This window comes from Hirundo rustica, chromosome 3 (genome assembly GCF_015227805.2).
Source record: "Hirundo rustica isolate bHirRus1 chromosome 3, bHirRus1.pri.v3, whole genome shotgun sequence".
Lineage (NCBI taxonomy): Eukaryota > Metazoa > Chordata > Aves > Passeriformes > Hirundinidae > Hirundo > Hirundo rustica.
In genome coordinates, this window is record NC_053452.1 from 72,348,827 (window position 1) to 72,373,822 (window position 24,996).

At 42.0% G+C, this 24,996-nt stretch overlaps 1 protein-coding gene across 2 annotated transcripts in view; it reads right to left on the reverse strand.

The window, feature by feature from the left end:
- Positions 1-15,033: 15,033 nt before the first annotated feature.
- Positions 15,034-24,996, reverse strand: part of LIN28B (lin-28 homolog B) — an 81,925-nt gene continuing 71,962 nt past the window's right edge. For both annotated transcript variants that reach the window (XM_040058966.1, XM_040058965.1), the window contains exon 4: positions 15,034-18,634. In XM_040058966.1, the coding sequence (XP_039914900.1) occupies positions 18,265-18,634 (370 nt within the window). In that variant the 3' untranslated portion in view covers positions 15,034-18,264. The remainder of the gene's footprint in view (positions 18,635-24,996) is intronic.

Below are 24,996 nucleotides of genomic sequence, written 5' to 3' on the forward strand. Positions count from 1 at the left end.
TCTGGGGTTTTTTACTTCGGTCATTCCATATTATTTCTAAAATTTATCCTGACAGAGCTTCCTTGAATAAGCCTGCATCCAAGTTATACAAACCACTTCTTCCCTCCTTAAAACCTCATGCAATATCAAGACACATGTTAAGCCATTGGAAATTTGAGTTGTGTTGTCAGCATTACTGCTTCTGGGAATTTAAATGTAGGGTTTAATATTACATCATTGTGTCTAGTGCTTCTGACAGTTTTGCATTATTATAAGTGGCACACGGAGCTGAGACATACACAGATAAATGCAAAATATCTTTAGACCACACATACGCAGTAGGCAGCACAGTGACTCCTGGTGGAGGTGGTGGAGTAGTCTGAGAGCATTGTTCAGTCAATGTCTGGTTCACTCATTTCAAGGTAATACTAATTTCAGTTAGTAAACATAAAACAACATATCTTTTAAAATCAGAACATCATGTTCTGTTGGTCATAACTGTAACCAAGTAGCAGATGTGAAGTATACTAGGAGATTTTTTTGCTAACCGGAATGCCTGTGGGGGAAAAAAATGAAAGGTACTTCAATTACACACACACACACACACACACCCCCCCCAGAATTCTGTGATTTCAATGAATTTGTATATAAAAATGTATCTTGAGTACCACGTGTGTCAGGGAGACTGAACTCAAAGATATCAATTAGCTCTGTTGGGGATTGTCTTAGGGATATGCTTAAGGCTCTGTCCCATTCTCACAGCAAAGCACTGTTTGTCTCAATCTTAAATTTTGTGGATTGAACTTCACGTGGAGCTGACTGAGCTGTAACTCTCATGCACAGGAGCCTGTGTGCTCCTACCCCAGGTGGGAAATCTGCTGCGGAGAAGCTGCCAAAGCTGGAAAAAATTCATTTCAGCATTTAGAGAGGATTCAGAAAATCAGCTGTAGCCCAGCACTCGGGAAGTCAGGTGTGTAGTGGCAGAACTGGTGAACCAGTAGACTGCAATTAATGTAATGAAACATGGGAGCCATGATCCACATGATCTTTCTGTAGGCTGAAAAACAGCTCTCTGGTTCTAGCCCATTTCAGTAAAAGGCAAGTGTAGAAAAAACCAAAACTCTTTCAATAATAGGAATGTACTTTAGACAACCCTTGTTTTGAAACAGTCATTAAAAAAAAAAAAAAAAGGCTGATGTATTTAAATTCAAAAAATATAATGTGTTGAACTGGTATGAAAATGCTAAATGCCTTCTTTTTGTCCTATACTATTTGCCTGCAAGAAATGAGGACAACAGAATTATAATCTCCTTATGGAAAATAGGCTACTTTACTTGATATATGCATTAGTAAGCAAAACAAAGATTTAACAAATGAAGTGATTTAGTTAAAAAAAAAAAATAGCAATACTGATACAATTAAAAGGCAAGGGCTTGGTTCTTCAGTAAATTTTTGGCATCTAGATAGAGCCTAATTGCAAAAGTACTGAATTGGAAAGTATCTTTGCACATGGAAGGCAGCAATGTTTAGAGCAACATTGTGCATGACAGGCTATCACATACACATTCAGAAATCTTTTGGATGGAGTTTTGAGAAGTCAAATTGTAAAGACACATTTGAACCTTATTACTGGAATTACAACAACAGTTACTTTAATTATTCTCTCAGAAATGTTGCAGCAAGTGCTTCCGAGTAAAATGCTGGCTTTGCATCTCTGATGCCATGTTGGTCACAGCTGCTCCTGCTCAAAGGGGAATGGGTTTTCAGTACTTAGGGGATTAATAAGGGAAGACAAACCATCCTAGTTAATTAGCCCTGACATGTAAACTTCCTGAGAGCATGCTGATGATAATATGAAAGTCATTAGAGGGTGCAGAGATGCAATACAAAGCAAAAGTTGTGGGATCACTCGGTATTGATTGCAATATGGTCTCTGCACTGTTTTTTCAGTAAGGAGAGCAATAGGGAGTGGCTCAACAACACTGCAAAAGTTGATGGGCTGTTTTTGGGCCATTGAACAGAACAAAATGCTCTTCAGTTGATAAAATTATTATGACTACAGGTAGAACAAAGCATTTTCAGTGAGCTTAAATATTAGCTGGATTTTAGTTCACAAGGTAATTTACTTAGCATTTAATGCATATAAAATAAGTTACAAATCTAAGTTGCAGCAGTGCCATGTCATTCCTGTGTGTTTGCTTAATACCTCTAGAAGCCTTGAGAGTTGTTTTTTTTTTCCAGAGAACTCCTTAAGACCCCTAAGTCAGAGATAAGGTAGATATTAGGGCTTTGCACAGGGATGAGTGCGAGTATTACTACAACCTCCAGTATTATACCTACTGTAGCTGAATACTGTTCAGTAGCTGCAATTTACCGTGCTTGAATTACTCCTTAGCTTTCTCCTGGGGGATTAATATCTGTTACAGCCGCGTCCTGATTTCCTGTGCAAAGTGCTTTTGGGATAACAACTCCCTGTCATCCTTCATAGCAAAGAACAGATCAAAGGCAGAGCCTCTTGACATGCATCCACTTGTATGCTATTCCATCAACACTCTTGTGTTCGCTGTCACTCACTGCTCCATCCTGTTCCAGAAAACTAAGGAATTTAATAATAGTATAGACATTGTCTGCCAAAATACTGTGAAGAAATATGAATCTTCTAAGCTTTTAAATGCCTGTTCTCCTGCAGTTTTTTCAAAATAATTTCCTGGATCACACCACCCTGTGGAATTTTACTTTGTATATTTTTTTATCTTTCAGTGTACTTGGGCTTCATTCCGAATCTTTATGAAAAACTTTTTCTATAAAAACTTTTTGTGGTCAAAAATTTCCAGGGTTTCATCACTTATGTCTGCAAGGCTTTCAGGGACACTTCATGATGACTACACCTTACTTAGAAAACCAAACAACCGTCTATGTTTTTCTCTGCATTTCCACGTTGTTTAATTTTTCAAAAGCTGTTTTAGGCCCACAAAGAGACAAGAGAGGAAGGAATTCTTTTCAAAAGGCTGCAAATTTCATCTTCCACTCAAGTCCACAACCTGGTTCCTTAGGCTACTTCTCTATGCAAGAGGGCCCAGGAAAGCTGGCAGTGACGCTGTTCTTTGGCTGGCTTAAGTCTTAGAAAGGGCAGGTAACATACCTGCTCCTGGCTAAACTGGACTTGTCCTGATCTCTAAGGACTTTGGGATGAGTGTGGAGCGTGAGGCATGCAGTCACTTTCAAGGGAGACAGACAGAATCCTGCTCAGAGGCTGGACTTCTGAGGCCTCTTTTTAAATGTAAGTAAGTGTTAAGATCACAGCATTACTGCTTTGTGGACATTTTCCCATCACAGCTCCACCATTTCCCTTTCCTGGAGCACATCATTGGCCTGTGCCAAAGCACAGTCAGGACTGGGCTCTGAGGTGGACTGGGGAACAAGCTTCTATCTCAGCATTGTGATTGTACTAGGACCAGTGGCAAAGGGAAATGCAGGTGGAGACAGCTGGCTCATTTGGTGTGTGAGAAAAGAGGAGTGAGAATCAGCAGGATGAAAACAGCATACAGGTGCATAAGAGACAGTCTGTTTTCTTGGAGTTGAGTGAGATTGTTGTCTGTGGTTGGGAAAATCCACTGAAATGCACTTCTGGGGTGTGCTCGGGGTGCTGCAGTGGTGCACATGGTTGTCATCTGCTGGCTGAGGAGAGCTTAGTGGTCTTGAGTGCAGGGCAGAGAGTCTGCATGCTCCTTGCACCTTATACCTGCCCAGGGGTTCCTTCTTCTGAGAATGAAGGCAGGTTTAGTCTTGAATACCAGCTGGTATTTCATCTCTGTAAGCATATGGAGGAACAATTTTGTACAGAATACCAAGGTGCTTGTGGTGAGGATGCAAAATTGGAATTGCTCTTCTGGAAATCCCATAAAGAAATGAACCTCATCCAAGCATTGAGGGGATTATTTGGCTCCCTGTGTCTTTCCTGCTGCCCTCCTTATTTCCTTCTTTGAACACATCTGGCAGTAGAGACAGTTGTCAAAGGAAACTTCATTGTGTTCATTTGTAGCTTTTATGTGCTCACCACTAAACTATAAAATTAGCAACAGGAAAAAAATTGTACTGGCATAAATAATCATTTTATTTGGAGGACTAAGTGCCTAAGAGATCACTATTTTTTGACTTAGATTGTGTTGAATAGAAAATATTTTTTATGTGCACGGGGTATGCTGTAAAACATCCTACAGAATGTGAAAGTTTAAATACAAATCCTTACTTAAATGTCAAAGAAGAAATCATAGTACTTATGCAGAAAAAGAAAGCAAAAGTAGAGTTTGTTAAAAAGTTGTGGGTTTGTTTAGGGGGAAAAAAGACTCCTCTCCTGGTGTGTCTTGGACATCCTTTAGCTGCTTAAACCTAATACTATGAGCTGTAGTACTATTTGGGGAGGGTGGGACAAATAAACGGCCAAGAAAATACGCTTTTATTGTGTGATTCCTGGAGAAATTGGGATTCTTTTTTTGCTCCCTCTGCTGTCTTTTCCTAGAAAAGGGGATCTGAAATTTTGCAGGTGAAAAAACAACAGACAAATAAAGGCCCCTAAAATAACCTGTGACAGCAAGTCTGTAACAAATTGAGTGGGGTTTGTTTTCATGCTTTGTTTTAGTGGGCTGGGAACCATGGTTTTCTTTGCAGAACAAACAATGTTTTGGGTTCAGCATATTTAGTTTGTACCCTGAATGGCACATGAGCACACAGGTGATACCTATCCATGGGTTATTACCACAGAATTTTTCTGTGACATTCATTTAAATCAGGCAGTTAGAGCTAATTACAATTTGTCCACAAGTTGTCTTCACTGCATTCAGCTCAAACCAGCTTCTTTTTACATTGACTATCCTAATGGATGGAGCCTGCTTTTAAATTGTATCTCCACTCATCACAAACCCCTCAGAAAACTAATTGCTTTCTGAATGTTGCCTTAAAAATGGAAGCAGCAAAGAGAACTGAATTGGTACCTTTTCTCTGCTGCAGTTACCCTGTCAGGGTCAGGGAAGGTGAAGTTGGGAGGCTGTATTATGGTCAAGCCCGTCCCTGAACTGCTTCTAGAGTGCACTCAGCCAGCACAAGTGTTTCTTCCAGCATGAACGCAGATGAGCTCTGACTGACCGTCAGTCACTGTAACAGGAATTAGCTGTGTGCCAGAGCACCCTGGAATTTGTGCTGTTTTGCTTATCAGAGGAGAAATCTTAAAAATTGCTCATGTTAGAAGACAAGAATGCAGGCAAACAGCAGCCTCTGCTGGGGAGAAACTTCTTGTGCTTTTTGCAAATGCTGTCAATACTACTGGGAAGCCGAAAAGAAAAGAAAAACAAACAAACAAACAAAAACAACAAACAAACAAAACACACAAAACACCCAAACAAACAACCAAACAACCCAAGAAAAAAAAAAACCACTGAACAAACAAACAGACAAAAAGCAACAACAAAACCAAAACCAACAACAACAACAACAAAACCCCCTTAATTGGAAAGACATGGATTTGGCAGACTGTGGCAGTGTATGCAAGCTTCAGGCTTAGGGATAAGCAAGATCAGCTTAGAATATTTCTTCTGGTGCCAAAGTAAACAATGGAGGCAATGTTGCTCTAGGCTGGGATGCTTAAGTATAGTTGTGATCACAGACTTTTGGGGGAAACTACAAAGGTGAGTAGAATTGTGCTGATAGGCGGCAGATCTGTGAGCTGCCCCAGTACAGCTTTCCCAGACAGATGTTCCTATCCTGATCCTTGTCTTCCTCTTGGAGACATTCTCTCTGCCTCTCTGAGATAAGTCCAGTAGAGCCTACTGAGGAAAGACAAGGAGAAAAATCAGTTGTGCACTAGCATAATCATGTCATGGAAAGAATGATCACTCAGCTGTTTGTGTCTTGAAGCAGCTGATCTTGAGTTCTGCTCTTGTCCAGCAGCATATTTATCATACTATACAGTGCATTTAGAAGCACTAAAAAGTGCTGACTGCTGAAATTAATGGAAATCCCCATTAGAGTCAGTCTGAATGAAAGGGAGATGCTGTACATAAATATTTTAATGGCTCCTGCAGTGAGGAAAAAAATTATTCTTCTTTTCCAAAGGGGGAAATGTTTTGGGAGAATTTCCACTGTCATCTGGCACTTCCAAGCATTTCAGTTTGGAAAATCTAAGCCTCTTATGTGCTTCCTTAGCCTCCTTTTGTTCTGCTTACCAGCTCTGTTGACTGAATGATATGTACATCAGCTGTAATGCACTAATAGGCAAGCCCAGCTCTGGGCTGTGCTGTAAAAAGAAAATGTTAACATCTACTGAGCTGTTATTAATGAAAATTTCGGCATCTGCAGTATGGCTCTTGCAGAGTGAGTGCTACCCTCATTGCCAGGTAAATGGGATATTTCTCATCAAACCCTGCCTCATTAGGATTTTGTACATTGTGCAATATAGCAGGGAGGCAGCAGATTCTTTTTTGCAGTGGCTGCTGTGGCAGTCCTAAGGCATTCAAGATTCCAGCTAGATCTTCTCTTCCCTGATGGCCCCTACCCCTTCAGAGTGGGATGGGGAAAGATAAAACCCCTTCTCCTGGTCTTGTCTGGCCCTACCCAGGGGTCTCCTCTTGTAGGGTCAGAGAGGAGGGTGTTCAGTGCTCACCTACTCCTGACCTGTTTAAAAGTGTTGTTAAAGGAAACTGGGTTTAGAGTTTGGGGATCTTTTCCCTCTCCTTTGGACTCGGAGAACAACTGTTTGTTAATCCCATTGAGCCAGCCCTCCCTGTAAAAGGAAACTGCTAGAAGAGAGACATTTTCTTCTCTCAGCCCACCCCCACAGCTGCATTTTTTTGCATTTATTGCTTGTACCAGAAGTTGTCACCTCACGGTGTGTGGTACCTTCAGCTAGAGAAGCGGCTCCAGCTGGGTCCTTGGCACTGATGACAGAACAGAGCAAATTCCCCCAGCTTTTGTTTTATGAAGTTTTGATGCGTATCTTTTCAAACAGACAGTCACAGGGCAATTGCACTTTTTCTCTAAGGCCTGGGAGAAGATCTTTCCTGTACATATTAGAGCTAATAACAACAACAGCAATATTACACAAAATAAAGATACAAACAAGGCAGCTGAGCAGATGTGAATATTCACAAGGCAAGTACCTTGCTATGTAAATTGGAGAAATAAAGTAGTGCACTATAAAGAGACTTGGGGTATATTAACTGTTTTCCTGAGAACCTGAGCAAACCGAGTGACGACCAGAGAATGAAGTGCAGCAGCAGGGATTTCCAGACCCGCGGTCTCCTTGCCCTGTCACTGCAGGTGTGGTTCACCAAGCCCACTTTTTCAGAAGGGATTGGCACATTCTGGAAGCTGCTGAAGCTGCACTTAAGACATTTCAATCCTTTTCAGGGGAGCAGGGGCTTGTCCTCCGTGCTGACCTGTGACCTGGCTGCCGGGGCCTTGCTGAGAGCCAGTGAATAGCAGACAGGGATGAGATGGAGCAATTACAGTGGGTGAATGGGGAAAATAAAGACGGACCCCTTTCTTCTTTTATCTCAAATAGAGGAGCTAATTTAGGGAACCTTTCTAACAAAAGCTCACAGTGACCCAAACCCTTCCCCCTTTGGCTCAGTGGGGACAAAGCCAGGCTCAGAAGCGATAGGTTAGATGGACGTTTAAGAGGCACCGGGTGACGAGCGCGGGTGGACCCTGGCAGAGCCGGCACGGGCCCGGGAAGCTCAGCTGGGGGCTCCGGGTGACCCCAGGAGCCCTGTGGCTCTTGGGACCTGCCAGAGCCTCTCTGCAGCGAGAGGAAACCAATTGAAAGAGACTCTTGACCTTCTTTATTCTTCTACCAGCCCTTTCTCCTTGTATCCTGTCACTTCACTCGGGCTTTGTGCTGGGAGCGTTCCAGGAAATGGATGATTTTGTTTTGATTTTGAGTGGGTAAAGCATGTCCCCGTGTGACTCATGAGGGTGACAAGGGTTTTCTGGTAACTGCTTGTAGCTCTTAGCTGCAAGCTAACAAATACCTTGTGCTACTTAGGGGCTCAAGATCTGTGCTGATTGGTGTATTTTCTTCTATTACCTTCCCTGCTCCTCTTGTGTCTATGTCTTGCTGAAGTGCTTCAAATCCATGTAAAAAGAGGCAGGTGGGCTGTTTTCACTGAAAAAATTCACCTGGGAATCAATCCTAATTCCTGCTGTGGAAAACGCTTTCAGTGCTGTTGATTTGAAAAATTTTGTTTGTAGAGAAAAATACCTGGTTTAAGCCTCAGATCAGCATATTGTCATTCCCAGTCCCAAAAATCTACGAGTTGCCAGAGCGCTCAGAAAATGTTCATCTTGCAGAAAAATTGTGAAGAACCTTCAGCCTACCTTTGCTGCTTCGACAGGCTGAAGAGCAGGAAATCATCAGCAGACAAAATATGGGAGGTTTTATGCCACTGCCTGTAGAGATGATGCTGTCTGGTCAAACAGCTGGAACTTCAGTCCCTCCCTTGCTGTTTCCAGGCAGCTATGTGAGGTTTCTAGGAACAAGTTTTTGCCTTCCTCTTTGTGGTTCATGGCCTTCATCCAGCAGAACTGTGGTGACTCTTACGCAGAACACGGCACCCAGAGGAAGGATGCTCTTCAGAGGTGGTTGTTTCTCAGTAGTACTGGCTCAAGGTGAAATACCCTCAGCCTCTCTTGGCTTTGGGCAGTGTGGTGTGTTGACCCAGCTGGACACCAGATGCCCACCGAAACTGCTCTATTACTCTCTTTTCAGCTGGGCAGGGGAGAAAAAATGTAATGAGATAAGGACAGGGAGAGATCAAGCTCCAGTCACTGTCATGGGCAAAACAGACTCAACTTGGGGAAATTAGCATAATTTATTACCAGTCAGATCAGAGTAGGGTAATGAGAAATAAAATCTAAAACCAACTTCCCCACTTCTTCCCCTCCATCCCTTATTTCTGGGTTTAGCTTTATTCCCAAAATCTCAATCTCTTTCTCGCCAGCAGTACAGGGGAATAGGGAATGGGCACTGTGAGTTGTGGTAGGTTCACCACAGGTTGTCTCTGCTGCTCCTTTCTCCTCAAGGAGAGAACTCCTCATACTCTTCCCCTGCTCCAGAGTGGTGTTCCTCTCATGGAAGACAGTCCTTCATAAACTTCTCCACTGAAGTGAATTTGTCCCATGGGCCGCAGCCGTTCATTAACTGCTCCAGTGTGGTTCCCTTCTATGGGGTGCAGACCTCCAGGAACAGAGTGGTCTAGTGTGGGTCCTCTATGGGGCCACAAGTCCTGCCAGCAAACCTGCTCCAGTGTGGGCTTTTCTCTCCATGGGGCCACAGGTCCTGCCAGAAGCCTGCTCCAGTGTGGGCTTCTCATGGGGTCACAGCCTCCTCTGGGTATCCACCTGCCCCCCCATGGACTTCCATGGGCTGGAGGGGCACAGCTGCTTCACCATGGTGCTGCAGGAGAATCTTTGTTCCAGGCCTGGAGAACCTCCTCCTCCCTCTACATTGACCCTGGTGTCTGCAGAGCTCTTTTTCTCACACGTCCTCACTCCCTTCTCTAACTGCAGTTGTGAGGAGTATTTTCTCCATTTTTAAATCTGTTATCCCAGAGGTACCACTGCCACTGCTGGGCTCAGCCTTGGCCAGCAGTTGGTCTGCCTTGGATCTGGCTGGCATTGGCTCTGTCAGACATGCGAGAAGTTTACAGCAACTCCTCACAGAAGACGCCCCTGTAACACCCCCTGTCCCCCACACCCTCAAACTTTGCCAGCAAACCCCATACGGGCAGGGGAACAAGGCTATAGCTTTAAGTGTTCAGGTCAATTCAGGGCCATCGCTTCTTCATGAGCCATCAGGAGAAACCTCAAGCCCTGATCTGAAAGTGGAGAATTACTGAAACAGATGGACGGGCACCTGAGCCTATTGGTGCTCTTTGGAGCCCCCTGATAGGCTGTCCCCAAACTCCAGGAGCTGCCACTAATCCTATTTTTTCCAGATTCTTTGGTCAGAGGGGCTAGCAAACCTTGCCCTCTTTTTTCCTTTTATTTTAATCACCTGGTGCTGAAACCATATGTCTGTTCCTGCAATTCTTTTGCTTTAATTCCCCTTGGCTTTTGCTGACAGACAAACAGATCCTAGGGCTCAGGGTCTGCTGGGGTGGTGCTTGTGCCTGTCTCCTTCACCCTCCCACACCGCAGCAGCCGAGCAGAGGGTCTCTGTGGGGGCAGCCTCTGCTCCTCTCTGCGCAGCTTTGTGCAAGACAGCTGCTTTTCAGAAACTCTCAGGCTCGAAACTCCAGAGAAGTTACGGTTCAGCAGGCTTGACTGTGACTTTTTGTCACAGCTGTCAGTGTAGGTCAAGGAGAGATGAAAGAAACGGGGGGCTGAATGGAAAGGAACTTTGCTGCGCTTCAGGCCCCCACCCTTGCTGTGCTGCCTTGGGGCAGAAACGGCCTTGCTGCTTTCTTTCATAGGCAACTCCCAAAATACTTCCAAATTTAACTTACTATACATTATGCTTGTAACTTGCAGCCAGTTCCCAAGATGTCTGATTGCCTCAAATATTTTGGATGCTCCAACTGAAGTGGGTTTGGTTGTTAGGTTTTGTTTTTAATTTTTATTATTTAGTTTGATCTGGTTTTGGTGGGGTGTTTTTAGCTAATTGCTTTAAAGAACCCAGCGCATGATAATCCAGCACATTTCTAAAAGGGAAAGAAGACAAAAGAACCAGTTTTCTAGGACACTGAAGTCCAACACTGGCAGCTCAGCAAGGCTGATTTTAAAACCAGAGTTGGTATACTATCCCAGCATAGAAGTTAAAGGATTCTGAATGAGGCAAGTAGCAGGTTTCTCAAAATCATGATAAAGGAGGAGGCAACTCCACATTAAAAAAAACAAAAACAAAACAACAAAAAACACTGGGTCTTGTCTGTCATTTTAAAAACTAGAAAAAGAGGGTTGAATTTCCTTATTGGTGCACATAGGACTTTTTACTATAGTGGACAAAGAGCTGGAAGTTGAAGCCAGTGGAATTGGAAAGGAGGCGCTACTTGTGATTAAAAAAGCAGGTGATTAAAAAAAGCTGTCATGAAGCAGAGCATCTCTTTTTTATTCTCAAAAGCACTCAGGCCTGATCTGAAGCCCAAGTAAAAAATATGCTTAAAGCACCCAAGCAAACATGGCTCCAGTTAAAGCCGAGTGCTAAAATTCAATGCCGTAGTAACTGCACTGAATTTCATAGCCTCTGCGGTCCAGCAGGTCAAACTAGATAAACAACTGGTACTTCCTAGCCTGGAATCCTGGATTATTTGGAAGTAAATGGGTTGTAAGCATCTAAACCTGGATGGATACCTGAACTCAGTGCTCGTCATTCTTTTTGTCTAGTTCACCTTCTCCTGGGTGGCCCAACATCAGAAACACCACCAGCCCATCTTTGTTGGTTTATGAACTGTTTGGCCGCTCCAGCCCTGGCTATCTAGGCTAAGAGCTGCGCAGCAAGTAACGCCCAGGGCCAAATATTGAACAGCCAGCAAACAAAAATCGACCAGCTGCATGTTAACTGAGCATCAGCAGCCTCAAAAGGTGCCCAGGGCTCTATGGCAGCTACCCTGCAATCATGCAGCGGCCAATGACTGCAAAAAATAACTGGTGCAGAGTAGCATGCTCTTGAGGGGGCTGCTCATCCTAGAGGTCAACCGCATTGCAGGCAGCAGACAACACTGGAAACAGCAGAGCACTTTGTCAAAATGGTGTTTACGTTTATCAGTCGGGACATCACCTAAATTATACTACTATCAGGGGGAAAACATCCACAAAATTAATTCCCTCCTGTCCACCACGGAGTGTCTTCCTATGCAAGTACACAGGAAGTGTGAGGGCTAATTACGTAAACAGCTTGAAAGTAGGTGAAATTACTTGCATCTGGGCTCTTTTTCGTTATTGGAGAAAAGTTGAGTGGTGCTGAGGGAAGGAGATAGGTATCCTGAATCTATCATAAATTATGAGCAGTTTTGAAATGAAGGGCTAGTGTAAACAGCTCTTGCTGCCAACAGATAGCAAGAAAAATACAATTCTTTCAAAACTGGATACATTTGTTTTAGCATTTAGGGTTACAGAAAGGCTGGAGATTGCTTGGAAGCCTGTGTCCCAGGACCCACAGAACAGGGAAGAAAATAAACATGCTACTTTTATTGTTATTTCAAAAGGCTGCTGTGATTTTGATTACTCTATTGACTAATTCAGAAGTTTCAACCCAAAGATTTCTTCTTGTTGGCACAGAGCAATGTTGTTGTTAATGCTGCATGGCAGTGACCACCTCTCTGCAAGGTTAGGAAGGGGGCGCCTTGGCTTGCAGCAGTGGATTTAGCTACTGCTGATCTGCCTTTGCCTAATGCACAAAACAGGGCTTCCTGTCCCTAACATGAAGACAACTGTCCTGGGGCAGCTGCTGAAAGGATAACAACACTGACTTTTAGTGGCTCTGGGAAGGATGGCTGCTCATTAGAGAGATGAGGTGGGAAGAATTAGGTGCTGCCGTTCTTCCAGGTGCTTCGGTTTCAGTCAACATTAGACACCGCTGGAGAGGAGGTTTCTCCATTTCACTTCTTCCAAGGGCTTCCTACATCTGCGTGTGGCCAGAGCCGCTCAGTGCCCCCTGAGGTGGCTTCCTCCTGCCTGTGTCACCTTGCAGGGTGTTCCAGGAATTCGGTGGAGGCATGCCCAAGGTGTCCCCTCCCATTCCCTGGAACACTGGAGTAACACTGGCCAGGAGCTCATGTAAGTCACCCTTTCCTGCAGGTGTTTTTACAAATAAAGAAAAAAATAATTCTGCCTTGTATTAGCAGAGGTTGTTAAATTTTGCTATTAATCACCTGCATGCAAAGCCTTGTGTTAAAACAGAGGCAGTGGAGCTGGCATATACAAGTCCTGAAATATTTTAATACAGAATGATGAGCTAATGTTATCCAAGTCACTAATAACACTTTATGTAATTTAGAGAAGGAATTTCCAGGTAATGAAAAATGACAGCATTTTCCCTTCTAAAAAGAAATCCCTCTTCAATTCAGTTTAAATTAGCATGAAATAGATATATACAAGCTTACAGATTATGGAAGAAGTAATAAAGATGGGATAAGGCTTAAATACCAAAAGCTTTTCAGCCCAGAGAATAACCTAAATGTCTAAATGTCTGATAGCTTTAATGTCCAGTGTATTCTCACAGAGAGTAAGTACCAAAAGCTACAATCCTGCAGTTTAATTTCAATAGCTGAAATAGGTTTTAGGGTACAATTTCTGCAGCACTGCAAGTATGATTCAGGTATGAATTAACCACTTATTTCTCCCTCCTTCCCTCCCTCCCCCAACAACACCTTATGTAACTAAAATTATTTTTTTCTGAAACCCAACACTAAAGACAGCGCAAGTGAAAACTCCCCAGTGATACAGAGTGTGTTTTCACCCTGAAAATAAAGCAAATCTCAAAGGCTCACTGTAAATGCCAATGTTATATGTTTTATTTTTAATCAAGTAATTCTTTTAAACCTCACAATATCCATGACTGACAGGAAAAAGAAGACATTAGGCATGAAATGAGAATATAAAATACATATTATGTAGAAAGGCAATCAGTGCTTTAGTCCCTCAAGACAGTAAACAGGTGAAATGACCTTCAAAACTTCAACTCAAGGCTTTTTCTTACAACACAAAATTCAAGTGATTTTTCTTTTATTTCACCTTGTAAACAACATACAAGTCAAAATGGACAATGAGGTAATCTATACTACGAAGATAATTTAAAAACACTAGATAAGACACAGTATTAAAGACATATAGAAATCAGTGTTCACTTTGGTCTCTAGTATGGTTATTGTTATTATTATCACAAGCAACACATACTAGTTAAAGCCAGTCTGGCGATGTTTGTCAGACAGTTGTTGCTTAACTTAGAAATCCAAGAGGTAGTCAAAACCATTGTCCTTTGTAAAGACGTTCATACATTTGGTTCAATGACAATGGTAGCAAATACCTTGCTACTTTTCAACATTCTCAGAAAAATACTGCCACAGCTGCTGATACACAGCTCTGGTTTATTAAAAAAAAAGAAAAAAAAAAAAAAGAAAAAAAAAAAAGCATGTGTTCATAGATCAACCTCTTGTTATCAGTTGTAACAGGGGTAACACAACCACTGGATCTTAAAGAGGCTGTTGATAAACTAACCAAAATAAGATCGATGCATTTAACAAGGCTCTGTTTGTTTCTAAAACAATACTCAAATCTCAGTAAGACTTCTAGGAAATTAAAGTCAGTGCATCTGCACAGGTACATATCTTCCCAATTACTTTTATATCTAGCACAGGGGAATACATATATATTTTTTACGATAAACATTTCTTACAGATAAATTAATTAAATTAAATTTAAGACTCGATGCGATTTCCCATGTTTTTATAATTCTTCTTACAAAGAATGGTACAAGATCTATAAGCACTTTTTTTCTTAATGGGGTTCTATTAACAAAACTAAGTTAGCAGGAACCAAGCAGGAACTCCAGGATAACACTGGTGCAGAATAAAATGGCTGAAAAAGGTGGCCTGCGATGGGAAGAGGTAGGATCCAAATGTGGTGTTTGGCACTCCCTGAAAGCTGGCTAAAGGCAAAATATTGCAAACGGTATTAAAATGCCAGATCTATCATTAACTGCAGCAAAAAGTTATTTGGCTCTTCCTCCAAATACAAGTCTTCCTCAAGGCCTATCTTTTGTAGCATGTAATTAAATATCGTGACCTCTCCTTGGGGAAGAGTAAAAAAATATCTCACAACGTCCCTTACAATTAAATCAAATTGAGTATTCTGGGCTGGGGGAAGGGGAGGGAGAGAGATTCTTGCTTCAGGTTTAACCTTATCTCCACTATTGTTAGGAGAAAAATACATCTGTCTGAGCAGATATTTGAACTATTTCTACTCAAATGAGTTTTATTGTGGAGCACTCTGGCAAGGACAGGCTGGTGAATAGGGGGAAATCTAGCCTGAGCGAATGCTGCCAAATATTAATTTTGTCCTTAGACATGAAGGAAGAATCTCAAACTCAATCTGTGCCTCCCCCTTTAAAAGGTCCTCTGCTTATTTTGAGCAGCCAATTGAAGGAGTATAACTAGATTTTTTTTTTTTTCCTACTGCAGTCCAGTGCTAAGTAGTCCCCTGCTGCAGCTTATGCTGCTATACATTTAACTTAGGCATGTACATTTTTTTCTCTTCTGGAGCTGTATTAATTCTTGTGAACAATGCCCCATAATCCTTTGGACAGAAAAATAAAAACTTTCAAAGAAATGTTTGGAAAGGTCTCATAATTTCAAACGGATGCTTCATCTTAAACAAGTATTTACCATAATGTCTGCAGTGGTGAACTAACAGTTACATATTTAGTACAGATAAAAAGTATGTACCATAGATCAACAGCCACCTTTAAGGCCACAGCAGCACAAAGGTGTGTTCATGCAGTAGATATGAGGTAGCCTTTTGCTGTAAACAGAATAGCAATTTTATTGTCACTTATGTAAACAAAGTGGGCTTGATGCTTTTGTGTTTTTATTCTTCCCCCTCCACCCCCATCCCCCATCCCTCCCCTCCTAGAAAAGCTAAGCACCAGTAACTCCAACTGGAAGCCAGTGGGAGCTGTGGTTGCCCAGCATCTCTGAAAACTCAGACCCTGTGAATGTAAAGACACAAATGCTCACATAAGCAACCAGTACAGAATACCACTTCATCATTTCACAGGAACTTATAATACAAAACGCTGAGATCTGATTATCAGAAACGTAGGTCTACGTCAACTCAGAGGTAGTTACTAATATCAGTACATAATACTTATATGGAGATAAAAAGGTCTAAGACTATTTGGTTTGTTCTGAGTAAGCAGGTCTGTAGACTATTCTGTAAAGAAAAAACATTACTTGGTATATTCCCTGAGCAAAGTTCTTCGTCCTGAGTACGTTATGTAACAGTGATAACATTCTAATATATAAAAATAAAACCTTAAGCTTTCAACAATAAGATAGGGTTTGGTATGTGCTCTTAGCAGTTCAGTCTGACTTTGGTGCACACAGTGATTTTAAACAACACCAATAAAAATCCACATGTTGAAAACATTTCCTTAGCTCAGCTCTGAACTTCTTACGTATAAACAGGGAATGACCAGTTTTCAAATCCACAGTTGCCCATTTCTATAAGGAGCTTTGGTTTATATTTTCAAAGTGACCTAAGTTTTGCATCTTTGCTGTTTAACCTGGTTTTTACACCGACTAGAAGGTTAAGCAATGCCACTTTGATTTGTCTACATAATTTAAATAAGTTTACTATCCTTACGTAAGGCAAGGACGTTCTCTATAGATATATCACATTCAATATCGTCAAAGGTAAGCTTTGCATTAGCACACTGAGAACTTCAGTACAAACCTTGAGACTCTTTGCAAACACTGGCAAGAAATTCACAGAAAATAATTCTCCCGAAATTGTGCCCTTCACTGAGGAGTTTGATGACTACCTGTTCACTGAAGCAGCAGCAGCACCAGTAAAAGTCTCATCTGGCAGGACAAGTGGGAAGGGGAAGGCCACGCACGGAGCCAGCTGCATACCTGTTGTAACCATCAGCTGCAGAGGAGTTACCACGGTAAGACTTTGGCTCACTGTAGCCCTTCATGCAGGCTGTTCTGTTAGTTTGATTATCCGAGCTTAAACCTACCCGACACTTTCAAGCTTTAACAGCCTGTGTTTATTGCCAATGTTAAGGATTATACAGGTTTCTCTAATTAACTTACATCCACAATGGGATTTGTCAGAGTACGTTATCTTACGTATGACTTGGTAATTCAAAAGTTACAAATGGAAAGTGACTTGAAGTTTTGATAGGCTCCAACTCTATTAACCCTGAGCAAGGCCTGCAGCCCAGGGAGTCTCACTCTGAGGCCACCAATTTTTCTCGTCTTTCACACAGAAGTGTGTGGTCCTAGGGCACTCTGTACCAAGGCTGGTCAGCTGCAACCCCCAGTTCACAAGAAGATGATGCCCAGGGCTTCTAGCAAATTTACAGGTGCCTTCACTCAGGCTGGTCTACACCCATGCTGTATCATCATCTAGGGAGGCTCGCTGAGAAACCCCAAGTACCCATCAACCTTTAGTCTTAAGAAACTGTACAGCCCAGGATCTCATTAGCTTTGCATTTTGTTTTCTTTAAAACCCAAAGAGACAACAATAAAAATCCCTAGGGAGTTCTCTCCATGGTATTTCAACAGGAAATAAGGGGGGAAAGACCCTTCAAATTGAGGGACAGTACTTGGGACCAAGAGAAACTGCTGCTGCTGCTGCTGCGGCTGCTACTGCCACCAAGGTACCCTAAATGTTCACAGTATACAAATGGCTAACCAGGATGGCATCCTGACACCACTCAAAAGGGTCTGTTTGGTAACAACTTATACATTCTCCCCTACACAACAGACATCTAAATTACAGTTACAACCATATTAATTTAACAAAATGCTTTGAGAAACCATCACAGAAATTACACATTCATTGTCTTTTCTGGAGCTTTAAACTCCTCACCAACAAAGGGTGGTGGCAATGAGAGTCGTCTTGAGTCATGAAACTGCCCTGCACCGGCATGGGGAGGGGTTTTGATACTTTGTGGAGATGAAAAAGGAAATAATTCAAATTGATGGTACGGGGGGATGTCTTAGTATCTTTAGTACCATATGGCAGCTTTAAAATATGAAAGTATCCTTTGGTTCACAAGAGAAGTAACAGTCTCAATGTCAGTTCTTTGTGTGGTTTATCAGGTTTGGTTTGTTTCTGAGTGAAATTTCAGAAAACTGGGGTTTCTTGTTTGCTTTTTGAACATGTTTGGAAACAGGTTCTAGGAATGAGTTCAGGAACACTGGGTACTGTGACTTTTGCTTCACAGTACTGTCTGATGGGATCTGAGAATGGTCTGATGGAAAAATATATATTTATAGATATGTACACATACACACACGCATGCACACTCATACGTACACACAGAAGGTAAAACATAATGCACCCTGCTCAAATGTATTTTGTTTGGAGTGATTTGTCTATCAAAGAAAAAAAAAAAAAAAAAAAACCAAAACAAAAACAAACGAAACAAAACAAAAAAAAACATTCACAGTTCCTCAACAGTAGTTAAAATTCCAGGTCAGCTACTGATAATGAATTATTTCCCCTGTACTTGCATGAGGTAGACATCCCAAGAGGGTAAAGAAAACGGAACGTTATGCAAAATCATTAAGTTTTTTTCCTTTTCTGAACAGAAGGCCCCTTTCTGTTCGGTTCTTCAGGCGACGCAGACAACTTACTCGACGAAGCTTCCTGTGGTGACCTGCCCGAGCGCTCCGAGATCTCCGACCTGCCTTCCTGAGAGTACGATGGAGACGAGAAGCCGTGCGTTCCTCCCCCTTCTCTCAGGAAGGCAGACGTGGAAGGCTGCGGTTCGGCTTCGTGTCTTCCCTGAGAACTAGTGGGCTGCTGCGAGACAGTTTTATGGGGGCAGTTAGCCACCATGTGCATGATGCTCTGACAGTAATGGCACTTCTTTGGCTGCGGAGGTAGACTACATTCTTTAGCGTGGTGGTCGAGGCCACCGCAGTTGTAGCATCTAAAACCAAAGAGAGACAGAAGATGGAGTTACGCAACGCAGCGTCCCGCGGGGAGGTTCCGGCGGGCCCGGGCCCGGCCCCACTAGAGGGCAGCAGATCTCCAGCCATGCCCGCCCCGCTGTCCCCGCTCGCCCGGCCGGGCGGCGATGCTGCGGCCCGGCCGCTCCCGCAGCCACGTCCCGACGGGCGCGGCGCTTGCAGCCCGCCAAACGCAAGCCCCAGGAGGGGCGCGGTGCCCCGCCACCAGCCAGGATTGGCTCCGTCCCGAGGCCCGGCTCCGTCCCGAGGCCCGGCTCCGTCCCGCGGCCCGGCTCCGTCCCGCGGCCCGGCTCCGTCCCGAGGCCCGGCTCCGTCCCTTGGCCCGGCTCCGTCCCAAGGCCCGGCACTTCGGCTCCTCTGGCTCAGCCCAGGCACGGCGGGCCGAGGCTCCGAGGGCCAAACCCTCGCAGCGGGAACACAGGGTCTGTAATGGCATTTAGGGGTTCGATTCAAAGTGAATTCAGCAGAGCCCCGGGAAGAGCCACGAATCTGTGTGTGTCTGTTTCCTCTCAAAACTCCCCACCCACGGGCACATGGCTGTGACCGGGGTGCCGCTTTCCGTGGGATGCGCTGCCGGGAGCCCAGGGGTGCGGAGCCCCCTCCAGCCGCACGGACAGGGGCTGCTCCCACACTCCTCCGAAATGGCTGAAGCCCACAAAACCCCTTCTATTAACCCCGTTAGCCAGGGGAGTCCTGAAGAACTCTCCAGCAATTCCTGACTCGATCCTTTGTAACGCACACCAGGAACACCAGTTATTGGATTACATTATTCTAACATACGATACAAAGAAATAATTACACGCCCTTGGCATGGTGACCTTATGTGCACCACTGAGTTTTCTATTTTAGCTGCTTTTGCATGGTTTCTGTTTCTTTGTTTTATAAAAGCTGCACTGAATGCATAGACATTTCTTTTATAATAATCTAACATTACTAGAAATAACTAAGCCCCTTTTTTTTTTTTTTTTTTCCTTTCTCTTAACCACTAACTAATTAAAAATGTATATATATTTCACAAATACTTAGGTCTGTGGAGTCAACTTAAGGATTTTTTAAAAAGACTGTAACTATAACTGTGTACGAAATACTGCAAAGCGTTCTGGATCAAACCCACATAAAGGTATTTTACATTTTCAGATTCCTGGAAAGTAACAAAGCACCATTTGACTATTTCACCTAGAATTTAGTAGTCCCTACTAGTTTATACAGTATCAAGGAGTTTAGTCCGTGCAAACCTTATGTACTGCCAGAGTCTCACCTACTGAATTTGCTTTACTTTGCAAAGAAATGCTACTGATGAAACCTGTATAATTTTTTTAAAAAGATTTCAAATATCAACATTTGTAATTCCACTCCAAGAAACAGTCCCTGGCACCTCCCACTTCACATCTCTTTACCACTAGTACCAAGATACCAACCATATCTTCATTTCCACAGACAAATGAAAAAACAGCACAAGTTGGACATGGCATGCTGCATTCCATCATGTCCTACAAGACTGCAGAATAATTTAAAGAAGTTAAATAATGAATAGAACTTCATTATCCTTTCAGAAATTGTTGTGATTTATTATTGTATCTTCCCTAAAAATGAGTAAGAAGAAACTAAGCCCAGTACAATGAACTCTGCACTTCTACAACAACTGCAATAACATACTTTAGGTGAACTGGTTCCATTTTGATGTCACCACTGAAGTTTGATGTGATTTTTCAGTGCAATTTGAAAACTATGCTTACACTGCTCTGTCTGCATATACTACAGACAAACCCACAAAGAGACACACAGTCTAACAATGCTTCCCTTGAATCACAAAGAAAATAACATGTACCAGCCCCATTATCACTTAGTATTGATTTCTCTAGCACAGGAAGGGAAATGACATACTAAGTACATTGTAAAATCCAAACATCCTGATCTAAGATCAAAACATCAAGCTTTTTTTCTCCTATAGTTAAAAAATAATTTTCAAGTTATTACACAGTATCCCTCTGACTGTTTTTTGCCATATCATTGCAGGTATTTTCAAATTAGTGACCCCCACTTGACAGTATGTTCAGCATTCAGTCTTCCTAACTGGCATTCAGCTGTGTTTCCACTACAATCTTTCTAAACACCTTCTGGAAAAAGTACTAAGGAAATAAATGTTGCAATCAGAGAAAAGAAACAACAGCAACAAGTAAAAATCTTTAAGTGTTTTACTTTCTCCCCTTCCAATAAATACATCTAAAGAATTCACAGATGTGGTACTGATTGTAATTTACGTTATATTAGAGAATTATGTTTATTATTCACTTTGTCATCAGTTTCTAGCATTGTACTTGTTCCTGGGATAAATGCATTATAACACAGTATAGCACAGGAGTGTGCAGACATTCTGGAAATTGTGGGGTTTATATTAATTCAGAATATGGAATTTTATGGTTGTGAATGCATCAGCACATTTCTCTTCTCCCTCAATAGCATATCTGTTTGGAATGGTTAAAAACAATAAAAAGTTTGAAAACAGGGTAAAGGGCCTCAGTAGCAGGGTAGGCAGTAGCCACGGACAAATCAATTTAATCAGTCACTATGGTATGCTCTGTGCTATCCAATTCAGTGCACTGTTTCACCTCACCAGTCGGCAAAGAACCTGCTGTCAGGGCCCCTTGCTTCCACTCAGGCAGCCTCTGTCACCCTTTATATATATACTCAATCAATACATCCTATTTGCAAAATATTGCAGTTCCTTGCATTTATTTAAATTGTCACTGAAATGTCACTGGAAAAGAAAAACTCTATCAGAAGTAGTTGTGATTAAACTGATTTGGGTTTTTGGGGATGTTTTTCCTTACCAGTCAATTCAAGCATCTGGGTAAAGTGTCACACTAGAATACATATGTGTCAGCCAAGGTGTGCCTGGACTTAGAGAGAAGAGTGATATTTATTCAGTTCTATTAACTATTCATTCATTCCTTGTCTATCACTCTTAGCAGCAGAACAGATCACACCTCGCTCTGAAATGCCTTCCTTTTCCAAGAGATTTATCTTAAAATGGAAGTGGTCAGCCACCTCAGAGCTCACAAATGATGCATGGCATCATCCCCAGGCATTAAGATATGGCATTAACCCTTTCGTCCTGAGCGCTTCAGCCCTTTGCTCCTCTCTGCTGCCTGTACTTATGTTAGAACATCATGAAAGCTGACAGCATGATGTGCACACGGGAGCTTACACATTCACATCTCTACGTACTTACACAGATTAACACACAACAAGCTGACTCTTGCCATGAAAACTGACTAATTCCTGACTCCTGCCATGAAAACTGACCAATTCCTGACTCCTGCCATGAAAACTGACCAATTCTCATTCGACTCTGCTCTCAGAAATCCTAGATTATTGCAACCATAGCAAGTACCTCCTCACTTCTGAAGCACCACGGAAAGAATGCGTGTTAGCTTAAATACAAGTTTATATGTGAAGTCTATCATGAGATGAATAAAACACAAAAGCCCTTAAATGTGCAATTATGATAGAATCAGCACTTACAAAGAACAAAAGTAAGAAGGATTCGTTAAAATAGGATTGTCTTTCTCACAGTAGGCTTCCATGATTTGCTGGCTAGCTTCAGGCTCAACAATATAAAGGGATGGCAATTATCCTAACGGGAAATCCTTTCTCCTCTACAGCACTGACAGGAAGGTGAATCAGGGTGATTTTTATATAAAAAAAAAGATGAACATCTTAATGGAAGAACAGCTTGAGGAACTTGTCTAGCATTATATTTCAATACTCTCAAGAAAACTGTAACATTAATACCTACTAATGAAGAAAGAAGAGGGCATATAGCAAGGTTAAGAAAACCTCTTAAATTCTCCTTCACTATGGATTTGTGATTGCAAAAAAGTATACATATTAAAGGAAACATGAAGACGCAGAAGTGTATAGATTCCAGCATATACTATGCTGTACTAATTGCAAGAAGCTGATGACTGAAATTGATTTTAAGTACTCAATTTTACAACCAAACAATACCGTCCAGTGTTTAGCTTTTTTTCCCTTGTTCCAGCAGATACTCCTACTCAGGACGTAGTAGCCCTAAACTTTTAAAAACAACAATACCCTTGCCTTACAAATATGTTTTCCACAATAACAACTCAGAAGGGTTAAGCAGCACTAGGTAAACACAACTGCTTGCTTCTTTGAGGTGCTTTGTAATTTAGATGATAATCCAATACATATGACAAGTAGAGAATAATATGTGTAAACCCAGACTGTTATCTGTTGAAAGGAAAAAAAACCTGTAAAATTACCCTAGTGACAGATTTGGGGGAGGGGGATCAGGGAATAAGGAGTTAACTTGTAACAGGGATGGGAAAGGGAGGGAAGGGGGTACAGTCAGAGGAAGACTAAAATAATTCACCAGGATATACCCCATACCAATTTTTCTTTTGTTCTTCCTTTCTGAATGCTATCAGACTACAAAAAAAAAATTATTCTTGGCTAACAATACTTCATCTTGCAATGTTAATACCTTGAAAAACCGTATGGAATTCTAGCAGTATCCACGTGAGCTGCTGTTACAATACACTGAATGCAACTGTGCAGTTAAAGCATAAAGGAAACCTTTAAAATTGTACCTAAATGTGCTGTTCTTTTCAGCCATTACTTTCACAATATACCTAAAGAAAGGCAGATGTAACAGGCAGCAGATCATTTCAACTCTTGTTTTGTGAATGGCTCTAAAGGGAAGTTAAACTATCCATGATCTAACAAAAAAAATGGGTCTTAGACATAACTAAGATTTCTCAACTGTTTAAGGCTTCAGTGACTTGTCTTGAAAATAAGGCCACGAAACACTGCAAAGGGTTGCTTCTCACTACCTGCATGTGACACTTACAAAAGCTCAGGGTGGTGTGTGCTTGCTCAGGCACCACCTGGGACAAGTGAGAAAGACCTCCAACACCTCAGCAGGGCTGAAAGGATCTTCTGGACTGTCAAGGATCTGCTAATTTCAAGTTGCCTTTGTTGCAGCTTGGAAAGTCAAGTTGGATGGGGCTCTGAGAAACCTGGTCCAGTGGAAAGTGTCCCTTCCCATGGCAGGAGAGGTTAGAACTAGATGGTCTTTAAGGCTCCGTTCAACCCAAAGCATTTTGGTGAGCTAACAAGACACATAGAAGATGAGTGGAATGTACACTCTGCTCGTGCCCTCTGACAGGGAAGTGGACGGGATGTTTCTGCTCACACGTGCATTGCCGGGGTTTACACCATTCTGGTTATCAACCTTTAATTCTTAAGCTGTAGCTGAATGCAGGAGAGAATACAGGTAACTTTGAAAACACTCTAAAAAGGTATTAGAATTCAAAGTAGTGAATACTGAAATACTACTGAAATAATAATTAAGGTCAAGGGCAATTATCTTGTTAAATAAACTAGAGAAAGGAATATTTACCATCTTCATCAGAGCATTTATGGCTTGTCCATCAAGCAGGCTTACAATGAGGCAGAAAACCTCACTAGCACCCTCATTTACCAATCCATGGAAAAAAAAATAATTTTAATTTTAAAACTAAGTATTTTTAATCAAGGATGTTGTAAAACAGCAGATTATCAATGCAGAAAATGGCACACTCGTGCCACATCTAGGTTTGTGTTGGTCCTGTGAGTATTTGCTACCCTGAACTCCTCGTTCATGCAAAACACTGTGCAGAGGCGACATGCTGGGAAAGTTAATTGCAGGCTGGCATTCTTCAACGAAATTCAGTTTAAAAATTTCCTGTGCTTTACTAGCTTTTTGAGATATATAACAGAAATATAATTTAAAAAATAAAAAAGATAACCTTTGAAAGAAAAAAAGTATGAAATACAATAAAAATGCTCACCCATCTATTTGTCCTGTGAATCCTACAACTCATGATAATGTACCAGAGAACCAAGACTTCCAATTTTGTGAGAAAAACAAGGTCCTTCCATTTTTTTTAAGCTTGCCTTCCTTCATTTTGCAGATAGCCTCAGCACGCTGACACAAACCCACACTGTCTGTGAGGCTTCCAATAACACAGGGTAGAATATTGATGATGTTTACTCTTGTTACAAATAAATAAATAAAAATGCTCCGTTGTAAACTCATCAGATCGACTAGTTTTCTGTGGTTAGTTCTAAATCAATTTATCTCCCTCAGTGTATCACAGTAGTAATATCAATAGGTTACGGTCTTTTGTTGCTCGGGTTTCCCCTCCCCCTTCCCCCCAACAAAGAAGCGGACAAACAACGTGGGGCATTTGCCTGATAAATCAGGCCTGTCAGGATAGAATTTAGCTTAAGTTCATGAGGAAATAAAATTGTT